Source organism: Porites lutea, chromosome 6 (genome assembly GCF_958299795.1).
Source record: "Porites lutea chromosome 6, jaPorLute2.1, whole genome shotgun sequence".
Classification (NCBI taxonomy): domain Eukaryota; kingdom Metazoa; phylum Cnidaria; class Anthozoa; order Scleractinia; family Poritidae; genus Porites; species Porites lutea.
The window spans coordinates 13,627,565-13,652,738 of NC_133206.1; the positions used below are offsets into that span (position 1 = coordinate 13,627,565).

Below are 25,174 nucleotides of genomic sequence, written 5' to 3' on the forward strand. Positions count from 1 at the left end.
GCTCGCAGGGTAACTTCTAACCTGAAGAACAGGTTCTTCTACGGTGGACAAGCATGTGATGTGAGACTAAGGAGGGTGCTACGTAACTCCTATTTAGCTGTATCCACCTTTCTAATTTTTTCTACGACTGATGCTCAGAATTCTGTCAGCAGAATGTTATGTTAATCAGATTCTGTAGAATCAAGCTCCTGTAAGAAAGCCTTCAGCTGCTGGAACGCAGAACCTGATCGCACTGGAAAAGCACCAGGTTCTTCCTCGTTTCCATTGGTTTTTTGATAACTTATCCCATTTTCCTCGTCCTCCGTTGCTGTTTCTTCCAAGAATCGCTTTATTTCATATATAGCATAAACTTCATCTACAGACTTGGCTGGCAACGAAGGTGCAGTTTCCTCGGGGGTAGGCACGGGAGAAAGTTCTTCCACTTCCTCGTTCTCGCCTTCCGTGATCATTGACAGACCGCGCACGGACGGTTTTTTCTTTCTACTGCGATCCCTTGTCACGGTGCTATAAAGCGAAGTCTGTTCTTGCTTTTCAGCATCTGTATCGGCGTGTATCTGTGGAGCAGCTGGTTCTTCCTGCCCCGTACTTCCTTCCTCAAGCGGCTTGGGGCTTTCCTGCCGTTGAACATTCTGTACCAAATCATAAAGCCCTTCGGCGCTCTCAACCGTGTTTTTCTTCGAAGACTGAACCATTTCGTAAGTGGGAGGGGCGGATTTTGATGGAGGCCTCGAACCAACTAGCTCGTACATTACAGCGTCATCTTTATTTCTTTGTGCTCTCGGCAGCGTTGCAGGACCAACCAAACCGTACTCTCCTTGTCCTTGAAAAGAAGCTCCACGCTGGTTACCTGGCTCGCTTACACTCGAGTACAAGAGGTCGGCTGCATCAAACTCATCCAAGCTGTGATCAGTACTGAGACTGCGCAGTGAACGACTTGAAAGTTCTTCGTATTGCGAAGAAATGGGATCTTGACAGCTAAAATCGCCGTAAAGAAAAGAGATCATGTTTTCAGATATAAGAGAGAGCACTTAAGGAAACAAGCTAATCGCTTAATTTTTGAAAAGTGATAAAAATAAGTGCATGGCATAGCCAGGCCTCATCCATGATCAAGTGGACAAAAGTTAAGAAAGTGTTCATCTCACTACGTATTTCACTCGAAGAACTGATTAAGATAGGTCACTGATTTTAGATCCAGTGCTTGAGACGTTAACGCCACCATTTCTACGTGGTCACCCGAAACCTGAGTCAAAGGTGTAGCCTTTTGTATCTGATGATACAATTATTTTTGTCGACTCTTGTGTTTCTGAATAAAATGAATCTAAACAGAAAACACTACAAAGAACGGTCGCAAATGAAGGCTTAGCCGTCTGCTCTCTGTCTCACACGCAGACAAATTAAAAAGAAAGCCTTCTTACCTCAAACTACGGTTGCGTTTCTCAATGGATTTCAATTGCATGGCTTGCCTCAGCACACTCACCCAGTCTGTGAGTAATTCCGGTGTAGGAGCAGACTGTAACAGAAAAACACATATTAGTTATAAGAACAAGAAGTAAGAGAATTTACAACATGTAATTAGGATCAATTAGCCCTATTCTTTCCGGATCCGTTTTGATACGAAAAAATATATATATAATCCTATACAGGAGCTTTTGTTTCAGTCACTTTCCACCATAAGCTCTTATGATTGATTACAAATGATCAGAGTTCTATACTGCATCAAGTCAGGGGAAAGGTGTGCCAAAATTATCCGGAAACACACTGCTTATTCTTCAGCAAAGTTCGCTTCTATTTGAGGCACCACACTTGACATAAAACATAAAAATTCACTAATTCTCTGAGAATCGCACCGAAAGCTCATTTGTGAATAAATTTTGTGAATTTATAAAAATAAAAATGACGATAAAGCCAATTATCGCTAAAGGAACTGGATTGTATTATATAATCTTTGAGCGTCTGTCTAATTTCTTGTATTACTCGTATGACTTATTTGCCTACTTTTTGCAATACTAAAAAGATTTTAACCTCGTTCTCTTTAGTTGAATGTGTCAATTAGAGCTCCAGAACTCCTACGCATCTCAAATGCAAGCTTATAACGGTACGTTATAAGAATCACCTAAATGATCTGATAGACGCCGGGGTGTCTTAGGGGTCCAAGATCAGGGCCAGAAGGGGCCAGACTAATAGATAGGAAGCATTTGAAAGAGAGAAGCGTTTATTCTCATTACTGTAACAAGCTTAACAAAACTAACATCTGTAATATGCCTTGGGGCGAAATATCAAGAGATTTTAATCCACTCCGTTCATTGATACGGCTAGGTCGTCTAGAGATCCGGCATATCGCCCTTTCAATCTCAACATCGATGTCAGAATCCTCAGAATCCTTATTCAGTTTCATTGTGTTGTCATCGTTTAAGCCTATCCTTACTTGTTAGTCAAGCAAAAAAGTGAATAAATCGAATGATTTTACTCCTTTTTGATAATTCCTAGTATATTTTTGAGTTATTGGGGACCTTAAGATCCGACGACGGCGGCGGCAGCGAAAACGTCGCTCAAAAAGTGAATTCGAGTTCTATCAATCTTCATCGCGACTACTCCAAGTCACTAACTTTGTCAGATGTAGGTGAACCCTCACTAAAATTGAATTCTTAAGAACCATATTCAAGTTCAGAAATAGAGAGGAAATTTCGTCGTCGCTTGTGTACTTCCTCTGTAAAGCGTGAAATTAGGCATTTTCACGTCGTAGTCGTGCAGTGACGGCAAAGAAATGTACAAAAAATCATGATGCACGTGCAAAATTGTTGTTTTGGTTATTAAACCTAGTGCTTTTTTGACGTCCTCGTTGCCGTCGCCGTCGTCGGATCTTAAGGCCCCTAATATTGTCAATAGGGGGCGGCTATCAGACAGGGGGCGTTTATTAGAGAGGGGCGTCTAATATAAACTTAACATTGTAGAGGGGGCGTTTAATGTGATATGTTAAGAGGCGTTTATATGAGAGTGGGCGTAAATTAGATCATTTACGGTTATTAGTCTAACTTACAAAAGTGTACGTCCTGCTCTTGGTAACTATCTGAAATCCATTGTTCACCATTTTGACAGGATTAACTGCTTTAACCTAATTCCAAAAAAATAAAGAAATGGAAAAACTGAACTATAAAAACATTAACGACATTGCCCATCAAGACAAAATTCCTACACTTGACCGTGTGGCTTCAGTAACTGAATTGGACGAAATTAGAGCAAAGCGATTCTGGAAAACATCCCCGGATATTCATAGATGTGAAAAAATTCTTTAAAGGTATAAAAATTCATAAAAAATTTCACTGAAAAAATACTTGTGAGTTTCTTACTAAAAAAGACAAGTCACCTGGCTAAAATCGATGTGTCCAAGGTAATTTTCTTCCTGTCACAAAAAAAGACAAAGATTTAAATACAAATAATTTAAAGATGCATTAGTAGTTTGGTGTTGATCCAAATGCGAGCAATTTTTCTAGTGATGAACACGTCCTTAATACATCTCGCGTATTTTGATTGTCTGTATGACTGTGTAGACTACTCGTTAACTTAAATTCAAAGTTGGTGGGATTTTGGGCGTGGTCAGGGTATCCTAGGGTGCCTGCGAGCCCTGTAACAAAGACAAATTGAAGTAGTAAAACAATCAGGCCATCGCTCTGTATTCTGAATAAAAGTTACAATAGGTTTAATAAGTTTCAAAAAGCAGTGGTACTGCGTTGGTGGGCGAATAAAACACAAATGAAATATGGTTTTATCAACTGCTTCTAAATTAAAGGTCAATGTGCCGCCATAAGAATATTGAAAAAATGACATTGCGAGCATTCTAATGAACGATGAGTACTCATGAGAACAATTAATGTCAGCTTTTCAATCCTTCTATGCAGCTTACACTGTGTGAGTAATCAATATGCTAGACTTTCTCTTTTCATGAATTTTTAAAAGGCTGCAGGAGTGCAGGGTGGTGGACTGGTTTGTTCCCATTTTCTAATGGGCTCTGTCATAAGATCCTACTTATTGAAAAATCCTGCCTAGAGCTGACCATGGAGCTGTCCTAGTTAGTTTTATAAGGCATGAAGCAATAAAGTAACAACTTTTAATGTACCTTTAATATTTGAATTAGCTGCAGTTTGTTGGGAACTTTAGATCAAGCCCAAAAAAAAGAAAGATAAACAATCTTGGAGACCCAGGGGTACAAATTATTAGTATATTTAATAATCTGCCTAATGAATTCAACGTTGATTAGAGAGATGTGTGTCAAGGGTCGTGCATTAATTTATTGGTAGCCATGGCAACCTGATGCAAAAAAACAAAAAATAAATGCTTACAGTTCAAGAAGGCACGTAGTTGACATGTATAATGTAGTAACATCCTGAATTCCCTAAGTGACACTAAACTCAAGATGACAAGCATTAACTCCCTTAATATGGGAGTACCCCATGGCCATAAAGGAGTCTTTAGCAAGACACTAATTTCTTAATTCAACATTAAGTTATGTTTATCACATACCGTTTTCTCAGGAGCCTTATAGTATGTCAAGTCCTGTCCATCTAGAGTGAACCATCTTTTTCTAAAACCCTTGATATAACAGACAATAATGATAAAATGATTTATATTTGCTAAGGAAGTGCTAATATTCCCAATGTGCAGAAAAGTCTACTGAAAAGTGAGCACATTGTTGTCCAGCCTGCTGCTCCAGGCAATAATGGGATCCTTACTTTGTGATTTAGCACAGAAAGGAGCTGACTAGATCACTTCCTTATTAAAACTCCTGTGAAGGTTAAGTCTGTTACGGGAAAATTTACTGGTGCAAGCACTTTGAATGATATTACTTGATTCCAAACTATATTTGTTATGGAAATATTGAACTACATTTTTTTTTAAATTGAGTACTTCAGTTGTGAACATATATCTTTACTAAATGTAACAACATATCTATTTTCTGTTTTCCAAGCGCAGGGGTGGGGGGCGGGATTCCCTAAAATATTGGCCTATAAGGGAGGCTCCACCCAAAAGAGGTGCCTTTTTCAGGCCTTAGGTGTATGAACTGGTAGCCATTAAAAGGGATGTAGTGTTGTAAATTAAGTATGCGAAAGGGGTACTATTTGTCAATAGAAGTTACACGAAAGGGGTAACCTTTTCTGTTAAAATGGTTATGGGGCTGGAACTTGGGGCAAAACCTCCCCACATAAGACTTTGGTAAGTACCCCTAGGGGGTGAGGCCTAGGGTGCAACACACTTAAAGTATGTAAAGCCAAACCCCTCTGTTTCCATTAGCTTATGAGGCAAGAGCAGTAATGGAAGGAAGAAGGAATGAGGGACTGGGGAGAGGGATGACCCTTTACATAGACTTTTTGGCTTGAGGCTAGACCCTTGAATGTTTTGTTTTCCTAGTTCAGACCAGCAAAGGAATTTGCCTTTTTGTCTTTTCAAAAATCATGCATTCAAGGGCATGTGGATAGGACAAATAGTGTGAAGTGGAAAAACCTTACTAAGGTCTATTATGGTAAAGATCATTTTTTATAAATTTTCTGCAGGGGACACTGGTGACTACAAACTTCAAATACCTTGTGTTATTTGCTGATCATGATATGAGTCGGTTAATTATGTGTAGATAAATGATAAAAACAGAAATTATGGCCTAGTTGTTTGGGTACAATTCTGATAAGCGACATGGCCTTGAAACAGCAACATAGAGTGCTGTCAACTCTCCCACATAATCCGGGAGACTCCAGATTTTGAACCCTATCTCCGGGTCTCCAGATTAGAGGCTGAAATCTCCCCGATAATCGCCAAAATTTGCCATTTCTTGTAGACTCGCGACTCTCTGACAATGAAATTTCAATTGAGCTTTTTTATTTTATTTTATTTTTTATTCTATTTTTTGTTTTTTTTCAGCTATTTTATTAACATTGAACATTTCCTCAGATACTCTGGTACGCCATTGAAATATAAGCAATGTCGTGACTGGTGGCAAGTTAACCAATCAGGTCAAATGTCACAATTTTAACAATATCTTTTTCGCGGGTTTTTGGAGAAATGACGTCATGTGCTGTGCATTTCTGACGTCATCTACCAATTCTCAATATTTGAAGACTTAAGGGGTTGACAGCCCTGAACATAAGACAGATGAAATGACAACAAACGACAAACATGCAGATGGGTTAAAGGTGCACTGCAACAGTGATGACGACAAGTGGAGATACATTTATAGTAAAATACCCTAAGCAGTGCATGACTTCCTTCTCAAAAACATCCAGCTTTAAAATTCAGATCAGAGGTATGTGTACCACCCCCTCCCCCCTCCTTACACTATTAAGAGGGCATCACAAGTGAGATGCAAGTTACTGTAGGAGAATGGTTTAGCAAAGTTTTGGTGTTTCAGGTGTTTCCTGAATAAAAAATATGCCTACTAAATTAACTTAACGTGCTTCTATATTAAAATGCCTTATAGATAAAATATAAAGCAAAATGGGTCCTTAAAAAGTTAGCAATACGGGCACACTTGCCTTACACGCCCACTATTCAATATATACCTTAACACTTTATTATGAAGCAAATTTCATATTACTGCTGTGTAGGTAAACGGATTAAAATGGACAGCATTGGGTTCGGATGTATTTTAGCCGTCAGGGTGGCCGGTCATCCTTAATATACAACCCAAACCGGGCATATCCTCTGGGGGAAGGGGGAGGGGGAGGACATATAGGCATGCAAAGCGGAAGTCGTTGAGGAGTATGTAAACAGTGTTAATTTCTTTAAGCTGCTATTAAATGATGATCGAACTCTAACTGACTTTCATAAAGTGAATAACAATAGCCAAGTAGATCAAGAGTAAACCAAGAAAAATAGAGCAATCATTCAGTAACTGTAACAAACATTCAATCGAAAGCTAAATCGCGATATATATTGCTTCAGCGAAAGTTGTTTCGATATTATATTTCAAATATTTTTCTTTAAAAACCTTTATAAGCCTTGCGAGAGAAAATTATTTAATAATTATGTTATTATGTGTTCTCAATGTGTATTTACAGAAACAAATATGCCTACTAGCTTCCTTAGCAATATGGAAATGTACCTTATAGAGATGCCCAGCTGCGCCCGCGTGTGTACTACAAGTCCAATTTCGTTCCCTTCTTCAACCACTTTTGGCCTAAAATGTCTTAGCTGACTTCCTTAGTTGTTTTTTTACGCAACCTGTACATTGATTTCAGTCTAGCAAGTATGATATTAAACATGTTTTGGTTTAGCGCTGTAAATTAAGTTTTGTTATGGAATGCAGATAAACACATACCTCGAAGAACCTTTTTCCAGCCTTGTCGAGTACCCCTTCAAAATGAAGTCGTGCGTCGCTCGAAGTAGACATTATTAACGGAGGATTTTTTAATCCAGGAGTTAATCATCTAGTCTTGATGGTACAAGTTTTGCGCTCTTTTGATCAAGTTTGCGGTAAGTTGTTCACAACCAGTGAAAATCGACAACCGTGACCCGGAAACTGCTGGAGAATATGAACTTTCGTGGGAAGGATCACGGAAGTGTTTACGAAGATTTCACGAAAATTGTCGAGACTACGTGGCCTTCACCGAAGACGAGCGATGGAGGATGCGCACTTGACTTGATCGGAACACTGACAAAGAGGAGGGAAAATTTAGTTGTAGGAATGGGAGGTTCAGACAGCAAACTGAATTTTAGGAAGGCTGTCGTTCAGCTAACGACAAAAAAGACGGTAAGGCAAAATGTTATGATACGTCTTGCGACGAATCTTTTCAAATTTCCCATCGCAAGTTCGGAGTGTTGTCGTTTGCACCTGATCAATTGCTCGGTCAGTGGTCGCGAACTGTCTACACTGATTTTGTTTTTAGGCTGTTGAAGCAACCGATGACACGTTTTGGGAGCAATTTTGGTCAGAATCATCGGCGAATATAAGTGATGTCTTTACTTTAATTCCTGGCTCAGAAATAAGATCTTTGCGAGACGAAAATCCGTCAAATTTGGCAACACTATGTTATAAGGTGAGTGGAAAATACTGTACTTACGCTAAGCGCTTTGTCAACGTTCAAAATTCGTACAAACTACTAAAAGCTTCCAAGATTCTTTATTGCATGATTTTAAATTTATCTCTATGATTAATTAATTTTCTTTTGTCTCAAACAGCAATAGAACAGTAGAAAGTATGACTTCGTTATGCTTAAAATATTATCGGAGCGCTCGTATAATAATAAGCTAGCTTAAATTTTTTTAAACTAAACTTGAATTTTTTGCACTTGATATGATTGACCACACAACAAGAAAGAATCTCTTGTTAAGACAAAATAATAGTAATGTCTTGAAAATTAGTCATCAGGAAGTGAAGTATTATAGGCATGAAAATAATTTTATGTAGCTGAAAGACTCAAGGAGTTAAAAGTTTTTTGAAATCCCCTGCAAGAAGTATGTGATAAACCAAAACACTGAGTCTGTGCAGATGTACAATGATTTTCCTTATCTTTGGAGCTTCGGTGGAATTAAGAGCTGCCACTTAAGTTATTCTGCGAAAGTGACCAATAAATGTATTGATATTTAATGGTCTTTCTCATGATTTCCACTTACTCAACGGAATATTTTAGCAGAACTGATCTTTTGAAACATAAATAATTTACAAGCTCCCACTTTAGATTTGCCCTGTTTAGAATAGTTAATTAATGTTTTAATTTTTTTCCTTGTGAAATATTATTTTGAAGTTCATATTTGTTTCACCTCCTAATGTGACATTTATTTATTTATTTTACATATATTTGTCATTCATATTTGCAAAATATGGCTAGTTAGCCTCTCAAATCATAAAATGTTGTTAAAATTTCTGTGCAGCCCAAGGATTTATTATGCAGAAATTGTATACTTCACACTTCATTTATGACGGTTATTTTTTATATCATCACTATGGTATTGCTATGGTCATGAGGATTGCTGAATGAAAAAATCAACTATTACAGGGAATATATGGAAATGACAATTATTTTAGTCACTGAGATAGACGTTAGTTCTATCTTAGGGTTAGTTTTGGTATGCAGGGTACAAAGAAAATATATTTTCCAGTTTCCCCTTCTTGTAAAATGCAAGTATAGGGTGTATTAGGTCAGAAACATTTTCAACAGCACTGTTAATTCATTATTACATAACAATCATTCCCGAAGACCCGTCTCGGGGATCATTCAACAACATTAACTAAGCCTGAGGGGAATAATGTTTTAGTATGTACACACGAGGTGATCTTAAGAGAATCAGAAAGGAAACCATTAAAAAAAATAAAACGATTAGTTTGATTAGGGGATGAATTCATGCATGTAGCCGTTGACAGTAGATGCGCAAAAGTTAGATTTTTACAGTATGTTCAAAGTACGTGGCAAATCATAGTTTTAATCTTTTTGTAAGCTTTAGCATCAATGGTTTATAGTGTGACCAGGAAAACCGTGAACACTTGAAATATTTCAGGAATGTTTATTGTGTGATGACCAATCACAGCAAAGATCAGGACATACGAACTAGCCACAAAACCACAAACTAATTAACGTTCCTGCTTGCGTTTCAGTTTTCTCACCCCTAATTGGCTTTTTTCTTGCAACACAATTACATTCCAGAAATATTTCTGATGTTCACAGTTTTCCCAGTTTGATTGTAAAAGAAAACGTCAAAGTTTAAATTACTATTCCTTCTGAGAAGAAACATAGAGCTTTATATTATTTGCTTTCATCAACTAACCCTGAATGAGAAAGTTTTTTTTTGTTGCTTCTTGCAAATGTTGTCAACAGTGCCCATGATCGAGGTGAACGTTGTTTATCTGTAGTGTTCTTTGCCTTGTTAACTTGCTGGCATGTACAATTTTCGAAAATATTTGCATCCCTTCCTTTTTTTCTCCATAAGTGAATTTGTATTTATTGGCAAAATTGGTATTGTGAGGAAATCCCAAGTTCACAAAACAGTGACAAAGCAGCCTCGTTAATTTTGCTCTGTAGTGGTAAACATTGCTTCAAGTGTATAAAAAAGTCAGGTACAGTAAATCACTTGACAATAAATCAGGCTGTTGAAACACCATGAAGTCTTTTCTTTCCTTCAGAATCATCCACACTAGGATGTTCTTGTATTGGCAAAAAATTCTTACTCTGAAACTCTGGCAAAACAACCAGTTTACAACAGCGATTTTGTTTTGCTTTATATTCACCACCTAGGTGTGATAGTCTGTGATATTGATCTAATCAGATTGCTTGAATCACCAAGAGCATTGAGTGTGTATATACTTAAGTCAATTGTAGGAAGTGACTTTTTTTGCACACTGATATCGCCTACATTTACATGTACAATCATCCAGATTGCTAGACTTTTTTCAGTTATCACATTGATGTACACAGAACCACGTGTGAAAGTACTGCATGGTTAAATTATGAATGGGTTTTTTCTTTGTTTCATATTCATTAGCATACATTACTATATACAAAAACAATTATGAAATAAAAATTAACTGTAATAAAAATAAACTACAACATAATTATACTTTCCTGCAAAAACTGAATGTAATTAAACTGAACCATTTTTGTTTTTAAAGAGAAACTTGGGTGTGTAATAGTTTCCACATTTCTCATTTATGTTTGTTGAAAAGTTGTTATCAAGAAGGTGTTTTCTCAGCTATACTATCTAACTCATACCAAAAAACAACAATGGTGGACTTCCTTATTATAAATCATGAAAATCATGAAAAATCAATGATATTTATTTGTCAACTGATTTGTCACAGCAATTTAGTTTATCAATTTTCACCCATTTCTGTTATCAGTCGATAGAAATCACCTGATTGCTACCGATTTTCATTGATTGACTACTCCAGGAACTTAATAAGTTGTTTTGTGGCATAGTAACTGTCTTTAACTCTGTTACTATGCCTTCAAATTGACGGCCAGTGTTTGCCAGTTTAGTTTCTCAATAAACTTTGTCAAATGTTGAATCCTTATGTTTATCGCTCAATATTATTCACTTGCCACACTTGTGAATAGAGAGCAGAAGATCATAGAGCAGAATGGCGCAAGTTTATTTATGACATGTACTTGTAAATAGGACGGAAGATAACTAAAGGAAATATGAAAAGTATAATCGGAGAATTTCTTTGTACGTAATGAATAAGACTTGTTGATTTTTCCACTATTCTCACAAAAGGTTGTGTTCTTAGGAAAATTAAAGGGAGCCCAGTGCTCTTAACCTTTGAAACCTTGGGTGCCCAGCATGTGATTTGTATGAAAAAACTAAGATTTTCTAGTCGCCTTACAGCAAAATTTGGGTGCCAGGGGCCACTGGGTGCTGTTAGAGCACAGCCCTGTTACAGTTGAACCTTTCTACAGGTACTAGCGTCAACGTCCTCTTTACAGTGGCGTCTCTCCACAATTGTCACTTACCTCTGTCCTCAAAGGTGGCTGTTGTATGGACACTGAACAGTATTTTGTGCTTTGTAGATCACATTATAGGTGATGGTTGCAGGAATATAATGATTAATGATTGCCTTCCCTTGGGTGGAGGTTAGATAAAAATGGTAGATAGCCAGTAAGGCATGTTACATGTACTACAGTACATGTACAGTTGGCTAAAAATATCACATATCCAGCAATCTTGGTGGAATTATAATTTGTTTTATTATATAAACACCACTGGAATACCAGGTGAGCATTTGCACAGAAACATGACCTCTTCACTTGTGAATATAACATCTAATGTTATCTTGACATGTGAAATGATCACTGTATATGGCTACAAAATAAATTGTGCCTTTCACAGCTAAAAGATATTAAAGTGAAGTTGTTTGGAATTTCAGTGCTGTTTTTATAATAAATAGAATACAGTAAAACCCCACGTATAAGAACCTAGATTTTTCCAAGTCAGCCTGAACAGGATCTTACAGTTGTATATAAATGGTGGTTAACTTGAAATCAGGCTGTCTAGGTTCTTACACATTTTCATGCTAGTTACAGGGAATAATAAGTAGAGTGCAAACATTAAAGGCACATAAATCATACAAAATAGTGCTAAGTTATGTTCATGTTATTGTTTTCTATTGTGCTTTTTGAAATGAAGAAGCTACTTTGAAATTTCAGCCTGAAATGGTTCTTATGTGAAGGGTGCTTAAAATGAAAATTTCAGCCTGACAGGTTCTTAAATTTTAAGTTCTTATCTGTGGGGTTTTACTGTATTACATGGCCGCTTTGAGATATGAAATTTCTCTTTTCGGTTGTTCGCTGTGCTTAGTTGTTATATATTTTTTAAAACTTAATGAGAAATTTTCATCTCTACATGGCCTTGTAATATCTCCAGTTTACTAAAAACAAGCAGTAAGTACGTGTATTCATATATGTAAATATGTGTAAATTCATGTGTTGAGAATGATTAGAAGATGATTTAGAGTCCTTTTTTTCTCTCAGGTGTGATAGTTAATGACTGCTTAGTTTATCAAAACTGTGGAGCTTCTTTGATACGTGTATGAATATTTTTTATTTTATTTTTGCTTCTTTTAGTGTGTTGAAAAACTTCAGAATGCTACTTTGACAGGATGTACAGGTCCATCTGAGCAGCTCTCTGGTATGACTTAAATGGCCTTTAATTTGTTATTAACAGTCATTCCACAAGTGCCCGTTGGATATGAGATGGTGTATAGTGAATGAGGCGCGTAGCGTAATTGTTTCATTAAAAATGCCCTCAAAATATTGAGAATTCTTCCCAACTTTCGTTGTAAAAACAACCGATTTTCAGCTTGTTTTTAATTTTGAGCGGACGAGTACAGTTACCATATTTGGAGGGCATGGTATAATGGCTCATATACCATGATGGCTAAGCCAATCAAAGCTCTAGAATTGCAATATCCAATGATTCAGTTTTTAATAAAATGAGTTATGCATCAGGTTTGGTACTTGAAAAGTTGGACCTCTGAATCAAAGCTGTTCCAAAGTCGCTTCAAAATCGAAATTCCTGGCTGGGGTAGGCGGGAAGAATGGCTGAGGAGTTCCAAATTGAAATGGGCATTCTCAATATTCAGACGCCGAACTTTTCATGTACCTACAGTGTAGTTTGGCTCATGAAAAGTTAGGTAAATGCAAAAAATATAGAACACTGTTGCATTTTTGAGAAAAAATGAAATAGTTATGAAGTGGAAGGATAAACAATAACACTGATAAAGACAGCTGCTGAGATTAATTCACTTGATTAAAGGGTTTGATATAATTTCTTTATCAAGCACCAGGTCTGCCAGTCCCCTTTCATCCCCACCCCCATCCCCCGGTGGCACTTATCACCCATCCCTATCGAAGGCACTTCCCTAATTTACTACTACTACTAGTTTGATTGAGCGTCTTAAAGTTTTTATTGTCAGTGATATTATTTTACTTGCTGTCAATTAATATTATGGTTGTGAAAGAAAAGCAACTTTCGTTGTCAAGTAAAAAAGTTTGTGTTTGATTGTTTGCTGCAGAAAAAGCCCCTAGAGGCTGTTCAAACAGTAAGGTAATAGACCCTGCATTTTGTGTTTATGTTTTTCAGTTTTAAACTGTGTGCGGCTGCTGACGCGGTTTATCCCATATATATTTGAAGATCCAGATTGGAGAGGATTTTTTTGGTCTACTGTTCCTGGACAAGATGTAAGTTGTTGGTAAATGAAAGTTATTAGTTTGATAAAATATACATTCATGATGTTTCCATTCATCCCTGCTGATGCATGGTAATTTTATGAATGATAACCTTTTATAACATAGCTAGAATATTTGCTTAATGAAATTCAGTAGCGTGAGCATGAGTGCTACATATTTCCATTGCATTTTAAGCATGCTGATGATGTCAAAAAACTATACCTTGAGTTCTTGTGAGCTTAGCAATCCTCCCAAGATGTCTCCCAAGTGCATTCATCACTCAATAGTACACAATGAAGTGTTTACCATGTGTTTTGTAATGTAAACTTAACTTTTGAATTTGTTAACTGATAGTAGGGAAAAGAGGTGAGTGTAATGTTGTTGTTGTCATCTGTGAGAGCTGGGCAGGCTATGATGTTTGCAAATCATTCTTTGGAAAGTTGTTTCTCTCAAAGAATTAGAGAATTTTTCGGCAGTTTTCTAGCAGTTTTCCGGCACCTCAGTATGGATTTTACAATGTTTTTTAATGTTAGCTTAAGCGACTTGAGTAAACTTTCTCCCAGTTTCCAAGACAAAAAACACAACTGTAAGATAAAAGACGCGTACTGCTTTGAGCCTGTGCTACAACAATAAAATTTTAAGTTAACTGCAGAATTGATCGCTTTGATAATGTTATGAAACATTTAGTTTATGCTTCAGCTGTACGCATGTTGAGATATTGAGCACTTGGGAAGTCTGGAGAGCACTCAAGAGGCTAGAGTATTGAGTTGCTCTTGGCCAACTCTTACGCCTCTTTTGTGTTCTCCAAACTTCCCATGTGCTTGATATCTCAACATGCACACACTCAGGTGCGTGCACTAATTGATAATTATATAAGCTGTTTCACCTAAAATTTAACCATGTCAACCATGAAATCCCCTTTAGATTGGCTGAGCTACAATGCAGTGAGAAATTAAAGGGACCATTGAATAGCTTAAGACCTTAAGTAACGTTGTGGATGTCAAATTCTCCTATTGTTTTCCAGGCATATTAAAGGCAATTTGGAAAGAGAATCTAGCAAATGAATTATCAGAAGTCGCTGAAAGCTTTTTGTAGTGGTCCTGTCCATTCTTGGGACATTATGATGTACATGTGTACTTGAAAAATGTTTTGGTATCAGTAAGCTGCGTGCAAAGAAAGTCCTGTCCAATAGACCGGGGCTAGTAGATTTTGCTATTGGGCTAGTGATTTTTGTTCTTAACTTGCCCGACAGGCAAGTGCTGTTTTGGGGGGAAATTCAAATTACAGAAGGATTGTATAATCTTTATCCTGCTAATCGAAAAGGGTTTTCGGGCTAGCTTAAATGACTTGTGGGCTAGTACATTCTAGCTACAGCTTGTCCAAATGGCAGGCTGTAAAACTGACTAATTCTTTGCACCCTGAGTCAGCAATAAAAATACCAGTATACACTGCTTATAGAACTATTTTTATTCACAGGAGGAAAGTTTTCATCATGGTGAGGTAAGACTAAGCTGTGGCCTCATGATGCTCTGAATGCAAATCTCTTTTTGGCTTAAATTATTGTTCCCTTCAGTGCTGTAACTGTTTGGCACCAGCCTCTTATTTGTCTTCCCTTCTACTGGGCCCCAAACTTTTAATACCCCGTGCATATTTTACTGGTAAAATCCATTCTCCGGTTAAACCAACATCCAGCTTCTTAGGGTTAGCTTTTCGCAAGGGTTCTAAGCCTGGTAATCTAGGCTGAACACTGAAAATGGATTTTGCCTACAAGATACTTGCCTCCAGTGCTACCCATTATGCTCCTACCCAACAGGGGATATTAAGCTATAATTTACTGTATAAGACAAATATCTTTCAATTTATAGCTATAGTGTAGGAAAAAAACACCTTGACAACTGTGGTACATGTAGTTGGCCTTCCTGGGTACTTATGAATGTATTTTTTTTACATCCATAAGCTGTCTTGTTTTGCTGTTGTTTTTTTCCTTAGTTTTTGTTTGAAGTTGCCAAACTTTGTTTTTTTAAAAGGCTATAAATTTATTGTCCCCAATTTATGAAGTCTCTAGATCTTATGCATGCCCTCAGTCAAGTTCTACACTGAAAAAAGGCCCTAAAGTGCTCTAATAATAGTTATTTCAAACAAAGAACTATTCTTTCCACAGGCTGCTGAGGCCAGGCCACCTCTTGCTCAAACTTTGCTCAGTTCTCTTGCTGTGAGTACTGCATAAAATATTCTTTTTTATAAACAGAAAAAAAAAACACTTTGAAAGGAGCATTGCAACAACAACTGTATTTAGGGGTCAACATGCAGTTTTAAAACTCAAAACCAGATGTGTTATTTTATACAATGTATACTGAATAAACAGGGCTAAATTGAATACACTAAGGAAGTGACTGGATCCATTTCATTTGTCTTGTATGGCAGCAGGAAATGGGTGAAAGTAAGAATAATGCAGTATGTGATGTTGATTAATTTTGTAAAGTAAACGCTCTAAGGCAGAAACTTGTCATTCCTCATTTGTTTACAAAAGCCATCCGCTTTTTGGTCTAACCTAGTATCAATTTAACTGCTTAATTTTTGTGCAAAATAATTCTTTAAATGGTGAAAAGATTAATTTTTCAATTTTGATGTTTTAGGATCTCTGCTTCTGTCCTGAATTTACTGTTTATCCGCCAAAGAAAACTGGACCTGTAAGTTGAGTGTTACTTGGATTTTTTTCAAATCACTTTTAACATGCAGGCTTTAAGTATAATCAGTGTTGTTTTTATTGAATTTTAGGATCAACCAGAAGACCTGTCAGCTATTGACAGCTGTGAATATATTTGGTAAGAATTCTTGTGTTCACTAGGCTGGCATGCAGATAGTGCTGAACCACTCCTTCTTGAAGCATTTTCACATGACTTCACACTAGCCAATTTGTGTTCTGAAACAGTGTATCGAAACAACAGCCATCTTGGTGCACCAAACTAACCCTTTTTTTGGTGGAAATACTTTTCTGAGAGTGAAAAGGCTATAAATATACAAAGTTTAGTTCGAATCCTTTCTGTAGGCTGGGAAATTTGAATATTACAGGTTCACGTTTGTAAGGCGTTACCAAACTCTTGAGGTATTAAGTGATTCACCTTAAGGTCTTTTAAATTGCACTCTAAAGCATTACAATCCCATGTTTGAGAGAAGGTCCTACTTTTTAGAACACTTTCACTTATTAATTGTTGAAGCATTATTTTGAAGACAGTTTCGATCTCAGCTAAAATAGAAGTGAACAAATGAATGAAAACAAAAATGGCAGCCATTAGCTACCAACCCCGAATCTTAAGTGCCAAATATGAGCAGATGGATATAACCTGAAACCACTAACTGTTTGCAGTGAGATGGCCAAACATCGATCTTAAAGTCTCTCTTATTGTAATTGGGTTTGCTGTTGATTGAGATGTAACATTACATAATTACTAATATTAAAGTGAAATGGGGTTCTTGAGATTACAAGTTTTATGCATACATGTATGTGCTGTCTACAGGTAGATTTAATTTCAACTAAAATACGCATGATTTGTATGCACATGACATAACTACATCTATCTTAAAAACAAGTCAGAGAAGCAAAATGTAATTTTTAACTTTTTTCCTCAAAAATAACGATACTAATAGTGGGGAATTATTTGCAGGGAAGCTGGGGTTGGATTTGCAACATCTCCACCTGCTAACCCACAGTATGACTGCAACAGAACTGAACTGTTAAAGCTGCTCTTAACTTGTTTCTCTGAAGCTATGTACCTCCCGCCAACAGGTTGGTTTAGGTTCAACACTCTTTTATCCAATATTTACTATGCTCTCTTCAACATGAACCACCAGATATCCTCCCTGTATCTTTAGTGACTTGCTCAGTATTGCTTATCAGGTTCAATTTGTATTTCCCTTTTTGTGTGTGTTTAGTTTTGTATTAGGTGTTAGTAGATGTTTGATTAAAACAAGTAAAGTCCTGAGCAGGTAATAATTATGTATGGGTCATCATTTGTTCTTTTCGAAGTTTACTTCCTTTGTATAACGTAACGACATGTATAATGTATTCTACAGACTACTATCAACATCTTACTTTAGAAAGCTGGTTTACTAACTTAGAACAAATGCCACTGAATCGTAGCCAACAGTTACCAGCGCCATACAAACGACTTATTGACGAGATGAAGCAAAACTAACTATGAGATGAGATGAAGATGACTACCGCACAGTTTGTCGAAATGTCAGTTACTGGCAACAACAACAATCCTATTCAGGACTTTGTTCACCCGGACGATCAAACTCAACCTACTTTACTTCCTTTATTGTAAATTGTCATGTTGTTTTGTACAGTTATGTACTTTCTTCAGTACGTGTAGTTTTATTATAGCCTCTATTATATAGACTCTTCAATTCCCCGCCTACATGTACTTATTGCAGATACCTGGCAACTTGAAATTTTAGCGACAACCCTGGCTTACTAGAACATAATTAAAAAGTTTTGATTTTGCTGTTTCTTGAATTTGCACAGCTGAGAACCATTGCAGGCCAAATAAATGGCTTTCATTTTTCTCCTCTTCTGGAAACAGGTGAGGACTACAGTACTGTAGTTTAAATTTTGTTTTAAATGTTTACAGTTTTAGTATTTTTCAGATGTGAAGTTCAGGAATTCTAACAGTTTAGAGCCATTGTTATCTTATGTATGTTACCAGTCTTTATTTCTAATAAGATTGCAAAACTGCAGTCAGTTTAACTGAGCCTTATAATTCCAATATTTTTGCTATTTTACAGACATGCTCTTCCAATATTCACCTCTTTGTTAAATCTTGTGTGTTCCTATGATCCTGTTGGATATGGAGTGCCGTAAGTATTGTACAATTTTCAGTTTATTACACATTTAGGGAAACAAGTCATGTCATTTGAAAAAGAAAGTGGAGAAATTATAGTTTTATTGCTATGGTTACTAAGGACCTTTTATTCAATTAGTATTCAGCGTCGTTTTTAGACTGTGAGTGGTTGTTGAAATGCTATTTGGGGTGACTATCTATTATAAACCATGGTGAATGCTTTCTCCAACAGTTCACTGACAAAATACATTTTGCGTTGTGTTCTCAAAGTTTTTTTTTATCCTTAGTGATTCATGATTGCAGTGTGAAAAAAGTTCTACAATTAATTATAGGTATAGGATTTAATGGAGGAGACACCAGTGGGAAATTGTACCCATTTTAGTCATTTTACTGACAAACAGTTATGACTTACAGATATTTTCAAGAACAACAATTTGCCATATTTTCCATTTCGAATGTTAAACTTTTCTTTTCCTCACAAGAGGATGTGTGGTTTTTTTTTACTTCTGTACTTTTCACAAAGATACACTATCCCTCTCAAACTCATTGATTATTCACGCAGTCAAAAGCCACTAAGTAATGACAATTATTGGGTCTGCTGGATGAATCTTGATACCTAATGAAACACCAGATAATACACTACCAAGGGTCAATTTAATAAAACCTTTACAAGTGTAATTGACAATTGTGGCCATCATTTTGGAGTCTGATTACAAAAGCTTCACTTGTAAATTACACTGTAAAAGTTTTATTAAATTGACCCCAGGTTTCCATCTGAGGTCAAACATGTTTTTCATCCAAGAGCAGACACTTCAATGTAAATATGTTCTTTTGGTGAATGTAGTGCTGCATAATTTATCATTGATTAATTTTGAGAAATCATGTCACTGCATAATTTTGTTATTGTTTCTCTTGAGAAGACATGCAGGCTTTGTACTTCATCACTGGTTCCAAACACCTCAAAACAGAAAAAAGCACTTGGCCTATGTCCTTGTGCTTTCATCTTTTTCTCAGTGTTTGGAACCTGTGATGAAGCACTTATTTTCCTTTCGGACATCCTGTATTACTTCACTTATAGTTAAATAATGAGTTTATCACACTGGTTTGTACATATTTTACATGAAGTCATTTAAATGATTGTATTTGTTGAAGGTATAACCATCTGATGTTTGCTGATTACCGTGAGCCCCTAGTGGAGGTAGCTGCTCAGTTGCTTGTAGTTTTATTGGATCATGAAACAATCCAGCAGTCTGGGGTAACAGTAAATGGCACTGATGCTGAGCACTCTTTTGAGGTGAGCTGCATGAGATTTGCACTTAAATCAGAGACATCTTCACCTGTTATGACAGATAATCATGAGGGGCTTTGGGGAACAGTGAGGACACAGTGCTTGAAGTGGCCTTGCACCAATAATATTTGGATCAGGTTTGAGTCCTGGCATATCAATGCCTTTAATACGGGTTGAGTTTGGTGTTGGCCCTGAGGGATTTTTTTTTGGGTACTGCAGTTTTACACTCTCCTCAAAAACCATCATTTCAAATTTAACTTTTATCTGGAAGTGTCTCCAAATAGTTGGGGACACCTAGACGGCCACAGGGTTATCAATTCTTGGAATTTTAAAGGTGTCACCCTTGCTATATAATGTTAGTTCTAGATTATATGTGACAATTTGTTTTAGTGCCTTAAAGTGTAAATTGCTTCAACTAAGCTCTGCTTCCTATCCAGCAGAGAGGGGAGGGTGTTCCATTGGTTTTGGTGGTGGTGAAACCTCTAGGGGCTAGTCCATGATTTTTTGGGAGGCTGTGTGATACAGGGACCTTGGAACCCTGAGTGTATACCATGGTCAGCTGCATTTTTGTAGTCCTAATCAAGTCTTGATCCAAAAAAGTGCTCCTTTCTACAGACTTTTCAAGTCTCTCTCAAGTCAGTTTGCTTCTTTTTACTGTTGTTAATGTTCACCCTGTGAATCTTGTAACTCAGAATTTACACCAATATTGTACATGAACATGTGCCAGGAAATGCTACAGTGTAGTGATATTTTACACCAAACAGGCATTAATTTTCAAAGTAGTCATTTAAAGCTAAATAATAATATACTGCATATTGCAGACAGTTCATCAAAGTCACTCATTCAGTACATATATATAATAATATCATTTGTGTGCATTTTGTATGATATTTTTTAGGAAACTCCAGTGGACAATCTCTTTTGCAATTATTTATCTAGAATACACAGAGAAGAGGTACTGACAAGCTATCCATTGTGTAAAATTTGCCTTTTAACTTCAGTGATTTTTCTTCTATAAGCAAAAGTTGCATTGGTCAGTGTCTTCCGTTGTGTAAGTTTTATTTGTAATGTAACCACTAAACTGGTACCATTTTTGTGACCTTGCAGGATTTCTACTTTATTCTTCATGGTATTGCAAATTTGCTCAACAATCCACTTATTCAAGTAAGTGAGTCTTAACAAGTTTAACGGTGTTGATTAATTTAATTTCTAATTGGCATGACATCGTTTGTGAGTTTTAATTCCCCTCTAAACGGGCTTGCCTGAGAAATTCTTTAAAGGCGATGCCAAATCTGTGTCTTTTTATTATGACTTATAAAATGGCTATAATGTCGTCAGTGTTAACATTTTTTTGTCCTTTTCAATTTCAGACCTACCTTCCAAATTCTTGCAAGAAAGTGAGCTTTCACCAGGAATTGCTTGTTCTGTTTTGGAAGATGTGTGACCAAAATAAGGTACACGTTGCAGGTTGATTTTATCCTTGATTTAAATGTATTTTCCTCTGTTTTTTGGTATGTTAATGTGTGATAATCTAGGTTATAACAAAAAAATTTCCATGTACACATTTAACTTTGTCGTTGGTTCACTCAATAAGTGAGGAAGGTATTGGAATTATACTTAGTGAATTGTAATAATTTGTATTATTGGTTTGTCTGTTTTTTGTTTGTAGAAATTTCTGTTTTATGTACTTAAGAGCAGTGATGTCCTTGACATCTTGGTTCCAATACTCTACCATCTGAATGATGCACGGTCTGACCAATGTAAGTAATCTCCTTGGGTTGGTGTATTCATAGTTTCTTGGGCCTGTTATATATACTCGATACTGCTGATTATTTACATTCACCTAGTGAAAGTAAAGAAGTATACCTGCCAACTCTCATGCATTATGTGTGAGTCTCATGTCTGCGTACCAAAGACATCAATCTCACGCATTAGGGACAATTTCTCATGCCTGACCCACATATCCAAACGAATTGTTCCTGAACATATGATCAACAAAAATTCTATTCAATGCCTGAAAATATTCCAAAAAGGCACTTAATATTGACTTGATGTCCTAACATGTATCACAAAAATTGTTGCCCTTCAAATTGTCTCGGAAGTGCTCAAAGGTCTTTGGAGCATTTGTACATTTTCAGCATCGTTTGGAAGTTTGTTAAATCGTCGAAAATCTTCAGAAGTTGCTGGGGCATTTACGGAAATCCCGGTCATGACATGATGAAAATCTAAAATGTGCATTTGACTCAGAAAAAGTTTGCAGGTATAAAAAGGAGATGGAGAACAGTAATGTATAACTTGTAAATACTGGTGGTTAAATTACAAATTAATAAGGTGTTGTGAGCATTCCAATTTGTGGTATATCACACAGTTTTGAGGCAACAGAGAGCAACTCTGTGATATACATGTATCTCATTATTTTGAAGTAAGGCCTGGTTCAGATGCCAAACTTTTCATGAGCCGAGCCTAATACATCGAATTAAGTACATGAAAAGTCTGAATCAATTAGGAACACCTGTTTCAATTTGAAATGGCTCAGCTGTTTTTTACGCCTAGCTTGGCCGAGAATTTCGCCTTTGGAGCGACTTTGGAATGGCTTTGATTCAGACGCCAAACTTTTCATGTACCGAACCTATATTATTATAACGTATTTTGTAAGCAGATTGACCGAAATGAGCATTTTTCACCTTTCGAACTTAGTTCAGCTGCAATTAAGATTGACGTCTGAATCAGTTCAGCCAGTCTAAATAATTAGGTTCAGCTCACGAAAAGATCAGCGTCTGAACCAGGCCTATCAGAAATGTGTGTGATGTCTCATGGTTTTAATGAGAAAGTGAGGCAAGTGATATTTAATATGTGTTTTGTATTTCCTTTGTCCAGCACGTCTAGGTTTGATGCATATAGGGGTCTTTATATTACTACTGTTAAGTGGTGAAAGAAATTTTGGTACGTTTGAATCTGAATGTCAATCTAGTATTTGTTAAATTTTAATTTGATATTATGGTTACCGTAGTTTGTACAAGGTACACTGTTAGACTCTTTGTGAAAACTACTTTTTTTACATGGTATGTCAGCACTAAGATCGGGGTTCATCTTAAAGTAATAAAAGTGAATCATCCACTCGGTTAGTATGCGTTATTTGGAGGATCCACTCTTCACCTAATTCTTTATAATTACTTTATAATTTATTAATTAATTCTATTATGCTCAGTTGTAATTTTCAATTTTTATTACTTCTCTTACTGTGCCTGTATTGTGTTCTTGTTCTTTGATTCTTTGTTTAGGTCTGCATTTTAAAACTTATTGCCTGTTTAATAATGTTAAATATAAATATTTTATTTACTTTGTAAAGCACTATTGATCAACAGATGCAAATAGTACTATATAAGTTATTAAATTATTATTATTTGTTATTATTATGATTATGATTATTATTGTTGATACTTGATAGGTGTTCGTCTTAACAAGCCATACTCAGTTCGAGTACCAATGGACATTCCAGTGTTCACAGGAACTCATGCAGACTTTCTCATCATTGTAAGTAAAACTGTACCTACAATGCAGTTACATGTATTATTAAAAACAGATGTTGATATATCCTGGCTGGGTAATTTATTGTCAATTTCAACAGTGGTGGCCAAAGATTGTTTTTTGAATTTTGCCATTTTGCAAAATAATTTAAAGTACTTACTAAAAATAGTTTTAATGGTAAAAGAGGGTGACGCTTTAATACTACATAATTATATGTGATTTAATTCTTGTGGCTTTGTAAACAGAGTAAAACCTTAGCTTTAACATGTTTTAAGTCCAGTTTTATCATATATAACAATTACTTGTTGTTGTTTTTTTCCATTTGTATCCTTCAACATTTTAGGTATTCCACAAGATCATAACTAATGGTCATCAGAGACTGCAACCACTGTTTGACTGTCTGCTAACTATTATTGTAAATGGTAAGATGACAATTTAAACTTTCAAGGTGTTGATCACTTCTGTATACACAGTACTGAGCTTGGTGGATATTTTATACCATGCTTATTTCCTCATTTCCATGTTAATTATCTTTTCATTGTGCCCTTCCACTCAGCCTGCACTGCTTAATAATAATTTTGACTGTTTTTAGGATTTTAAGAGAGAAGCAACATTGCAAGTTTGTTCTTTCTGAAACAGAAAGAATTTATTTATTTGATTTGTTGTTGTTGTGTCCTAGCAATTAATCTGATACCATAAAGATCCTTGTATTCTGACCTCAGGTTTGTATAAAAAAATCAATGTCTGCCTTTCCTTTCTAGTTTCTCCTTATTTAAAATCCCTATCAATGGTGGCTGCAAACAAACTCCTTCATCTTCTGGAGGTAGGTAAACTGGAGCTTTTGTGTTTGATGTCAATATTAAACATTCAAAGCACTCAACTCTATTATGTCCTATGAGTTCCCTAAGCTGACACCCGTTCCCTGTAAGGGTGGGACTTGAACTTGGGTCCTCTGGTTACAAGTCCAGTGCTCTAACCTCTTGGTCACCCTACCTCCTCTGGATTACTATTAGATCAGGCCATGTGTTAAAAAAAGTGGCTAATATGGAAGGTTTCAAACGATGAAAACGTTTAACAGTCGCTTCAAAAAGTGGCTGTAGTCTCTTTTTACAGGGTTGATTTAAGAGAGGTGTCACCCTGTTTAGTCATTTGAGGGAGACAATTTAGGGGTTTTGGCTTTGTGGTCACTTACAAGATAGTTAACTGACTCACAGGAGTTAGAGGGTTACCAAAGTAAATTTTCCGATCAAAATATTATTGAAGAATGTTAAGTCTAATTTGTTGTTCCTTGCAGGCATTTTCCACTCCGTGGTTTCTCTTTTCCAATGCAACTAATCATCACTTGGTTTTCTTTTTGCTGGAAATATTCAATAATATTATTCAGTATCAGTTTGATGGTATGTGATTAAAGAATATTGTTATGTTCATTGAAAGGCTAGATAGTAGGAAAACTGTACGGAGGTTCTTAGGAAAGAGTTTCATTCTTTGTCCTGGTTATTTCAAATGCCTATAATATTACTTAATCCAATTTTGAAAGGTAACTCAAGATTTCATTTTTTTTCAATTTATTACGGTGTTTCCAAATAAAACATTACAGTCAAACCCCTATGCCACTAATGGCCACCTCTCCACAATGGCCATTTTTTTTGGTGGACAGTCCATACATTGACTGATTTCATTTCTTTCAATTACAGTGTTTCCAAATAAAACGTTACAGTCAAACCTCCACTAACAGCCTCCGCTCTACAACGGTCACTTTCTTCTGTTCCCAAGGTGGCCATTGTGGAGATGTTCAATTGTAGATAGATTGATCAATGTTGCGTAAAGACACCACCTAGCTATGTCAAGACCCAAGGGCTTAAAAATGACAT

At 36.3% G+C, this 25,174-nt stretch overlaps 2 protein-coding genes across 2 annotated transcripts in view; one reads left to right on the plus strand and one right to left on the minus strand.

Annotated features, from left to right (window-relative positions):
- On the minus strand, positions 1-7,521 carry LOC140942300 (uncharacterized). The gene is made up of 6 exons (XM_073391255.1): positions 7,304-7,521; positions 4,519-4,587; positions 3,365-3,400; positions 3,038-3,112; positions 1,416-1,510; positions 1-975 (listed from the first exon to the last, which is right to left on the minus strand). The coding sequence occupies exons 1-6, from the start codon at positions 7,373-7,375 to the stop codon at positions 162-164; spliced, it is 1,161 nt and encodes a 386-aa protein (XP_073247356.1). The 5' UTR covers positions 7,376-7,521; the 3' UTR covers positions 1-161.
- Positions 7,402-25,174, plus strand: part of LOC140942299 (protein HID1-like) — a 27,502-nt gene continuing 9,729 nt past the window's right edge. The window contains exons 1-21 of the mRNA XM_073391254.1: positions 7,402-7,735; positions 7,872-8,021; positions 12,540-12,603; positions 13,558-13,655; positions 15,120-15,143; positions 15,805-15,855; positions 16,280-16,333; positions 16,422-16,468; positions 17,309-17,430; positions 18,172-18,229; positions 18,432-18,503; positions 19,640-19,781; positions 20,674-20,730; positions 20,883-20,939; positions 21,146-21,229; positions 21,445-21,535; positions 22,653-22,718; positions 23,224-23,309; positions 23,647-23,725; positions 24,065-24,126; positions 24,598-24,700. Of these exons, the coding sequence (XP_073247355.1) occupies positions 7,517-7,735; positions 7,872-8,021; positions 12,540-12,603; positions 13,558-13,655; positions 15,120-15,143; positions 15,805-15,855; positions 16,280-16,333; positions 16,422-16,468; positions 17,309-17,430; positions 18,172-18,229; positions 18,432-18,503; positions 19,640-19,781; positions 20,674-20,730; positions 20,883-20,939; positions 21,146-21,229; positions 21,445-21,535; positions 22,653-22,718; positions 23,224-23,309; positions 23,647-23,725; positions 24,065-24,126; positions 24,598-24,700 (1,786 nt within the window). The 5' untranslated portion in view covers positions 7,402-7,516. The remainder of the gene's footprint in view (positions 7,736-7,871; positions 8,022-12,539; positions 12,604-13,557; positions 13,656-15,119; positions 15,144-15,804; positions 15,856-16,279; positions 16,334-16,421; positions 16,469-17,308; positions 17,431-18,171; positions 18,230-18,431; positions 18,504-19,639; positions 19,782-20,673; positions 20,731-20,882; positions 20,940-21,145; positions 21,230-21,444; positions 21,536-22,652; positions 22,719-23,223; positions 23,310-23,646; positions 23,726-24,064; positions 24,127-24,597; positions 24,701-25,174) is intronic.

Bases quoted from the DNA above. Each gene is read 5' to 3' on its own strand.
- LOC140942300 (XM_073391255.1), bottom strand. From the start codon at position 7,375: ATGTCTACTTCGAGCGACGCACGACTTCATTTTGAAGGGGTACTCGAC. The intron at 4,588-7,303 runs GTATGTGTTTAT...TGTTATATCAAG, and splicing joins CTGGAAAAAGGTTCTTCGAG to GGTTTTAGAAAAAGATGGTT. The intron at 3,113-3,364 runs GTGACTTGTCTT...TTTTGGAATTAG, and splicing joins GACACATCGATTTTAGCCAG to GTTAAAGCAGTTAATCCTGT.